The sequence below is a fragment of the Xyrauchen texanus genome, chromosome 9 (assembly GCF_025860055.1).
Source record: "Xyrauchen texanus isolate HMW12.3.18 chromosome 9, RBS_HiC_50CHRs, whole genome shotgun sequence".
NCBI classification, from domain to species: Eukaryota; Metazoa; Chordata; class Actinopteri; order Cypriniformes; family Catostomidae; genus Xyrauchen; species Xyrauchen texanus.
In genome coordinates, this window is record NC_068284.1 from 9,398,699 (window position 1) to 9,408,047 (window position 9,349).

Sequence of the window (9,349 nt, forward strand, 5' to 3'; positions counted from 1 at the left end):
TTGACATAATTTTCTAGAATTTTCCAAGCTGCTTAAAGGCACAGTTTACTTGTGTCCTGCACAAAGTTTCAACCTATGTGTATGTAAACTTCTGACTTCAACTGTAACTACATTAATTAACATGAACTAACAATAAACAATACTTTTACAGCACTTATAAATCTTGGTTAAAGTTAATTTCTACAGTAACTAATACATTTAAAAGACAAATGTTGTATGGATTAGTAAATGCATTAAGAACAATTCTATTTTCATAAATTATAATTAAACAAGGTTAATAAAAGATGGAAAAACATATTGTTAATTGTATGTTAATTTTAACTAATGTTAACAAATGAACATTTATTGTAAAGTGTTACCAAAAATATATATATAGCATACATAGCAAAATATAAGATGATATTCCATGTAGTCTCTCAATTAATATAAAGTCATAAAAGCTACAAGCATAATAATCTGTCCCAAAGTAATAATCTGTCCAGAAGAGGCACAACACCAAAATGTATAAATAAATACATAAACTACAACAAATAAATTAGATAAATACATTACATCTATTTTTTAGAGGAATAAATCTAACAGAGATTACCCAATAAAATGGCATGCTTCTTGAGAAAACATTATACAATCCTATTTATATATTACAGTAATTTCCTCAGACATGAGCATGAGCAATTATTTTAAGTACAATATGTGTTCATGTGTTTTCAAGTTCAAACCTATTCTGTGTGACTAATTTATTTGCAGCCATGTCATGTTTCATTAATTTTTTTAACTTAAAACTACAAATGTCTAGTGCACAGTCCCTTAGTATGAACATGCCATCCAGAGCCTGGATACGAGATTCCTTACTCTTGCTTCAGTTCACACATAAACATCTTTAACTGTTTCATGCTGTGAGACAAGAGTGACTGAACAGGAGTAAAATAAGCCTGTAATGAGAAAAAAATATTATGGCAGTCTGGCTATGACAATAGGCCGGAAAAAAAAGTTATTTAAAAACGCTTTTAAGACAATCCACCAGGGGAAAATAGTGACCACAGTGAAAGGAAACTGAGGATACTATAAAAAAAATCCAACACTTTCACACACTCTACTTCTCACAGATCTCTATTTAATGTGGCAAATGACCCAACAGGGATTACACAGAGCTATGCTATGCTATTTTCCAAGGGAAAATGTGCACACTTTTAGCAGCAGGTTTTCTTTTCTAAAGCCGTACAAAACCCTTTTCTGATGTCACAATGCCAATGTGTCTTACAGACACCACGATAAGGTCATAAATTCACTAGGTCAGGATAAAGACACCAGAATTTCATGATTTCTTCAAAGGGGCTCCAGCAGCTATTTCTATCTGTCTGATGTTGCCTTTAATTCATGTCTGAATGATAGTATTTACCAAATGAGCACACATCAATGACATACAGTGTCATAATTATTAGTGGGAAACTCAGGATTTTCTGTAAGCCCAAACATTCCGAGTTGGGAAATCATAGCGGAAGATACATTTTGATTTTGAAAGTTTGAAATGTATTTACTATTGTGTAAATATTACTAGTTTAGATTATGGGGTAGCATGCTTGTGTAACAAAATTGGCCATCATTCTCTATGGTAGCACAAAAGCATAAAATACATAAATAAACATCAATTACATGCCTAATGAATGCCTTGACTTCTCGTTTTGTTGCACTAGCACTAAAAAGCTTTTTGTCTTTGTTCAGAAGTAAAAAATAAAAGAGAGGAATACATTTGAATTTGCCCAAAGGGCCATTTTTTCTGACAGTAAGCTAATTGCTTCAACAAAAGCATCTTGATTACGATTTCTGAACTAGCAAGTAGGACCTTCCCAGGAGGACTTGAAGGCAGCACTCGCAATCCAAACAATTCTCGTACTTGTTGTTCAATGACAATAGAGCGCAGCAGTGGACTGATTTTTCAGCTGCCTTGGTCCTTGAGGTATTTTCCCTATTCATTTTTTTTAATGGAATTTCAAAAAGTGATTTAATAAGAACTTTAAGCCATGAACCAAAACAGTCAGCTCTGGGATGAATCATAATAATAACAAAAAATAAAAGACAAAGACAAAGGTACAAGACTGAAAGTCTTTATAAGGGAATGGACTACAATCCCATGAACTATTGCAAATATAAATAGAGTATAAATCACAATATATTTCAAGTTTGTTGCAAAATATTGTGATATATGCAAATATAAAAGTAGTTTGAGTGTTGGGACAGCGACAAATTATGCAATATGCAATGCTTTACAGTAGTGGGCGTTCATTGACGATCTATTTGGGCGCAATATCTATAATAACAGTGATTTATCTGATTGGTGGATCTCTCTTTAGTATTATTGGTAGTGCAGTTTTTGTTTTAACCAGAAATTTGGCAATAAATATATTTCTATCGGGCTTGAGTGAAGTTTGACATGCCATTTATTTGATAGATGTAAAACGGGAGGCAATGGCTCTCTCTTTGGCGTAGGCCCCGTCCGGCAGTCCGAGGTAGTTGTACCCAGAACCGTCATGTCCTGCCGGAGATAGGAGGCAGGGGCGAGGAGCCTACCTCCCTGCGGGACAGGGCTCAACTGGTGGTGGTGGGGTGGTGGAGGTTGCCTGTGTTAGCACACCGAAACAGCAATGTGATAGATTGTGAGCGGACTTATAAAGCATTGGCTTACGTGCGATTGGCTAGGGGTTACCCAGCTAATGATGTGATGATGTGCACCTGCTGGTCTTCCCGCTAGAACTACGCTCCACTTCCTTATATGTTTTTTTTTTATAAAGCTAAAATCAATATGACTCTCGGCTACTACAAAAGCATATACCATCGCTTACCAACCTCTGAGCTCATGATGGGTCTGTGTTGAAAAGTTTATATATCATCACTACATATACATTTCTCTATGGAGAAAATTGCATTTTACCTTAAATCTATTTATTAAAAATGTTTAATTGGAATTGATTTGACAGGTTTACATGTTGTCTAAGACTAAAACGAAAACCAAACAACAGTTTAAATGACAGTGACAGACACGGATTAGAGTTCTGGATGTAAAAATGCATCACGATGCATCAATCTGACATGGACATTTAAAAGCATTGGAATTATGGAATTGATTATCATTACAATATTAATACTTAATGTGACACAGATATTGTCTCAGATTACACAAGCCTTCAAGCAACCGATGTGAAGCACACAAGATTGAAAAGAAAATAGGATGAGTTTAAAAATAGAAAGCCCTCTCGCTGTTCCTTGTTGTGTGACATGACTGGTTAGGACAAAAACTCTGATTAACATGGAAAAGATACCTTTTATCGCGTGTCATGGCGTTGTGTCTGGTTTAAGACAAGGTGCCAGGCCTCACCCCAGCACACGTCCCCATGGAAACACACATATTGACAACTTCTCCACTCACCAAAGTTAAAATGGGGGGTGGGGGTGAAGATAATTGCTCTCCAGGTAGTGTTCTGAGATGGTGGATGTATATTCAGCCCCGGTGAGATTAGTAGTGAATAATTCTGGATGCTGTCAGGGACCGTGAGGCATTTCTTTCAATATCTGTGAATTTTTTTTTTTAAATAGAACCTTTATAACTCACCACCAACTTTATGTTTGGACTTGATCATTCGCTCACATTTCCGCTTTGCACTGAAGAGCAGATAGATTTGTTCTTCCTTTGTGAGGACATCATCAGCATCAACCTGTGAAGACACACAAAATGATATCGTGTCAGAAATTAAATTTCCATTAAGGGGCAATACAGGACAGGGACTCACTTTTTATTAGTTGTCTTTAACAACTATGTACTTAAGCATTTGATACAATATTGTTATTATTGTATATATTTCATAACGCTTATGAGCAGGATTTCAGTTGAACCACTAGTCTATCACTGACGACTAGACAGGTCCATTATAACATGGGTTAAAGCCATTAATTAAATGCGTTGCTATTTTTTCAGTAAGTCTAACAAATACAATTATTAATGTTCACAATGTATTTTCATTTTGATGTTCAGGATGATAATTAAATAACTAATATCTATGAAGCAACAATTTTCATTTATTGAAAAAGGCTGACATTTTTTTCTTTATACCAATTCATGAGATAACTAAGCTATAACTTAATGCTGCCATTCATTTTGCATTGTTAGATTGCCTTCTACACATCACTTTCTTCACACTAAACGGAGGTGCCAAATGTGTCCATTGTGCCTTCTGGTGGTGATTTTGTGAACGAGTCTCATGTGTGAGAATTTTACGTTTTACCGCTGTGTTAATCCCCGCAATAGTAAGGGTCATTCTGGTTGGATACCTACTTTATGTTCTGCACATACATTTTGTTGCAAGTACCATTGCATTTAATTACATATGTAGTTACACTGTTAGCCTTACCCCAACCCTAAACCTATCTGTACCTGAACCTCAGCAGCAGTATGTGAATCTTGTGAGGAATTTGCAGAACAACATGTAGTTACACAACAAGTACATTGTATTATACGTATTGTAATGTTAGCACTTAGCAGACACCTAATGTAAAATTTGACCTAGTACAGTACTTTTTTTTTTATAAGGGCTTGTTTTCTAAGCAGGTAAATACTGTACATTCTCTATGTGTGTATTGTTAAGATTAATATGTTATTGAATATGTATTAATATGGTCTTTTCAATCATGAGGAAATAAAACGTGTGGCAATTGTTTATAGAAAACATTACATGACATGGTATTTTTAAGAGTCTTATTTCACAGTTTAAATGCGATTTTGTGTATCTAATTGAAAAACAAACAAATACGTGCCACCCATGTGTCATGCTATATTCACAAGCATTTGAGGTCACTGTTGTAGCATTATTTTCATTCACTGAAACAGTTACTATATATAATATACTGTACATAATTGATGATTAATTATTCGGGATCCACAACATAATGTTTAAAACACAATCACATATACAGAAAAAAAGCACAATGCAAATACATGTATTAACCCAATAATTGTTTAAATATGTATTATATATGATAAAACAATAGCATCATGTAAAAAAAAAAAAAAATTTGGCACGCTATCTCTTGTGATCTGTTTGATGTGATGAAAGTTTTGTTTTTTTCATTAAGCAAATTAAAAATGTCAGAATGAGTAAGCAAAATCAGTTTAGCCCACACTCACATCAGAATGATGAAAAGTGGCAGGGGTGACATTACAAACCTTTTCAGCTTGGCTCATTAATATTAATTAGGTAATGTAAGGTTTGCCTTGTAGTCCTAACTAATTTGCTGTTGTTCGTTCAATCCACTATCGATTAAGCCAGTTGGTAGAAGGTTTTGCTTGGTCTCAAAGGCATTAACTTATAAGGCTGGCTACAAATGTAATTTTATATATATATATATATATATATATATATATATATATATATATATATATATATATATATATATATATATATATATATATACATACATATATTTTGCACTAAGACCGAGGTTATTCAACTATTAAAATCTATTGATTATATTCCAAAAAGTGGGGTAAGCAATATTATTTGTAATGGTTGTTACACCCTTGCTCATGGTAGGTAATATACTGTATACTTAATATCAGTAATTTTACTTATTTTGTGAGCAATGACAAAAGCACATATTTTGTTCCACTGATGATGAATAGACCCCACAGCACCCTCATATATCAGCAAGACACTTATAAATCCAACTATTTTTTATCTGCCTTAACATCAGTGCATAGTCCACTCCAACAAAGGCTTTTGCCAAGTAAATAAAAAGAACAATGCGATGTGATCACAATATCTCTATAATTCTTTTATTTGGTCTTTCCACATGTTTTTTGGTAACTAAAATACCTCATCTTTAAATCCACCCTGTCACAAGGGTGCGATAAAACTCAACATAGATGAAGTGATCATTAGTGTTAGCATAAATCTTCAGTGAGAGATTGGACAAGAACTAAAGGTTTGTCAAAGCATTAGACTAGTGGTTAGAGCATGAGTGCGATACACCTTGAGCTGTGGTGCTCACGCTCGTGCCACAAGTTCAAATCTGGCTTGCGTCATTTCCTAATCTCGTTCTCCCCATCTTTTCCTGTAATTTTCTACTGTCTATATAAATAAAATGGCAAAACTAAAAACAGATGTATCAGTGCATATCTTCTAAACCATTTGACGAATAAAATATTATGTATATAAATATATATATATATATATATATATATATATATATATATATACATATATATTTTTTTATTTGTGAGCATCACAAGCAAGAGCATGTTGGTTGGCCATCTTAACCAGCAAAGTTCTGCTGCCTCACCAACTAGTCCAGCACAAAACCAGCACTATTCAGCAAAAACAAGGTGGGACCAGCATGGAAATTCCTGGTGGTCTCTTCAGCAGCAACATAATCCCTTCCTGTCTAAGTGGTTCATTCTTGGTCAGAATGAGCTGCAATGCGGACCAGACTTTATTCTTATTTCCAAACATCTGGCTATCCGAGACTATATTAACATTACAAAACGATCCTATCCAGATTTGAGCTTGAAGACTAACTGACAACAAAAGCTATAATTTTGAGAGAACCACAATTAATATTATCATCATTTACCTAAACCAAAAGAATGTCTGTTTTTTATAGATAAAAAAACATTTTTACATGGCTGTCAGAGCAATAGCAGGTCCCATGCTAATACTCACAAACCACAGCTTCAAGTGTGTTTATAGACACAGTTAATTAAATCAACAATCCTTTGAATGGGGGATTTGCATATTCTTTCTAGTACACTGTCAGCCTAGCTGCTTATCGGCTCAAATGAATATCTCTTACACAGTGACAGAGAAAATGAACCTTGTATGTATTTGTTAGGAGTCTGTCAACAGTGATTGCATCCAGCTGAGCTCTGGTTACCGTGTAGCTTACCATAAATACATTTAGATTTCAGAGAAGTGCCTTGAAAGACCTGGATGGACCCAAATATGAAAATTCTGTAACCAAATATGTTGGCTGCAACGTGTATATATATATATATACTATGGGTGCACCAAATAGGAGTTACATGTGTGTCATGCTTAATGGTCTTTAAGACATTATTCAAGAGACATGAGTAAACAGGCTCATGTATAAACATGAAAATCCGACGGATATGCATTACCACTCATTTTAGGCATTAAATCAGTATTTGTTTTTTTGTTTCAAAGCTTTCAGCTTTTACCGTACATGTCAGTCAACACGTTATACTTGTGTCAGCAGAGTAGCCAGGCAGGGTTTCATTAAATTAAAAACGCAATATGTTTTCATATGGCCCGGCCAAAATGTATGAAATGAATAGTCTCTCTTTTATCTTACGACTGAAAGGTTGAGTGACTCTCAACTCGACTGTGCACTGCCATGTTTGTATATGATAATGAGACGAGCGTATCATAGGCGATTTAATTTGTTTTAATTTGGAAGTTCCAGAGTGGCATAAACCTGGAAAAATCGAAGCAGATAAATTCATAATAGAAGAACGCAGCAGAAAAAAATCTATAACTCCATGGATGAGGGGGAAAAGTAGTGAAGGAATGCTTTTAAATACCTGAAATATGATCCATTTTCAAAAAACTATCTTGGACTGAGAGTAAAAGGGAAATGTCATTAAAAAGAGATTTGATTGAGACATATTTGTTGGAATATTAAAACATTAAGAGACCTAAAAATCTAGATATCCTTTCATGGATATTGAGAAATCTCATTGCAACAGCAACAGAGCTGTGGAAACAGAGGAACTGTCCAATCTGAACACTCATTTTAAAACACACGAATGTGTCTTTTTTACCAGTTGTGAAGAAGATCTGACAAAAACTGAGACCAAAACCTGTGTTCTTTCACTTCCTTCTTTGAATGGATTTGACGTGAAAGGCACAGGCCATCTGATTCTGAAACATTTGTAGTAATTTCATTAATGTAGTCTAAACCCTAACCCTTAAGCCCTGTTCACACTGCTAGCGACATTGTAACTTGATGTCACATGTCAGTGTACTGTATGCCGCTTTGTAGCGGACGTTCCAACTGCTGTCGCTCTAACATTATTGGTGGACTGCACATCTTGCTATAGCTTTTGAAATTATGATCACAGATGAGACATATTGCTGATAAAACAGAGATATCAATCTAACTTGTCAAGGAATCATTTGTTTTGCCTTTAAAAATGTATATTTTGCTGTGGAGAGTGTTTTAATATAAACTACAGCAGTGCTCAATGCACCATACAAGTAGCTAAGCCAACATAATGATTAAACATAATTCTTCATTATTTTCATTTTGTAAACAATAGTGTGGAAACATGCCTTGATCATTTTTAACTAGATTTTTACTGTTTTTTATTACACTTTGAATGTGGTTTGCAACTTCAAAACTTTTTTTTTAGCAATATATCACCCAGCTCTACTCAAAGTTTACTAAATTCCAAGAATCGAGGTTCAGGTTGATCAATAATTCACTTTGTGCAATAGGAAACTTTTCTGGGTTTTGTGTCAAGACTAAAGCTGCACTAAAATAATTGCACCTCTACAGTATATAATGTATAGGCTATGTAGATGGATGCAATGGCTTTGTAATGTAAAATATTTACACTGTAAAAAATATTACCGTAATTTTAACATTAAAAGAAAATGCTACAGTCAAAAACCCTTAATTGGTAAATGTGTAGTTACCTTAAAATATACGATAGAAATTTTAATATATTTAAAGAGACAATACATGCAGTTTTATGGAAAAATTTAATTTTTAGATTTAAATGTCAGATTTTCCAGTATAATTAATGGTAAAAATGTATATCATATTTAACAAGAGAGTACAAGTACTTTTTAAAATAGTTTAACATTAATCAATAATTGTGAGTATTCAGAATTTCCTGCGTGACCCATTACATTTAATTATATTTTATGGGAATAGTTATGTTTAATAATATGTTATGTTAAATAACTTATTTTTAATATCAGTTATGTACATTTGGGTGTTCTGTGTTATATTTGATTACATTATTTAATTTTTTCTGGCAACCACAGCTGACAGTTTTTTACAGTAAATTTAACAGGGTTTTTTTTACAGTGTAGGTGTCTTTACATTCCATTATAATTGAGATTCTGTTTATGTTTAGATATACACTCACTAAGCACTTTATTAGGAACACTACAGTTCTAATAGTGTGCCCGACGTGGTCCTCTGCTGTTATAGCCCATCTGCCTCAAGGTTCGACGTGTTGTGCATTCTGAGATGCTATTCTGCACACTACAATTGTACAGAGTGGTTATCTGAGTTACTGTAGCCCTTCTGTCAGCTCCAACCAGTCTGGGAT

General features: G+C 34.0%; 1 protein-coding gene across 2 annotated transcripts in view; it reads right to left on the reverse strand.

Moving 5' to 3' along the window:
- The window catches only part of LOC127649385 (parathyroid hormone/parathyroid hormone-related peptide receptor-like), a 97,542-nt gene that overhangs the window by 31,179 nt on the left and 57,014 nt on the right, over positions 1–9,349 (reverse strand). For both annotated transcript variants that reach the window (XM_052134451.1, XM_052134450.1), the window contains one exon: positions 3,608–3,710. In XM_052134451.1, the coding sequence (XP_051990411.1) occupies positions 3,608–3,710 (103 nt within the window). The remainder of the gene's footprint in view (positions 1–3,607; positions 3,711–9,349) is intronic.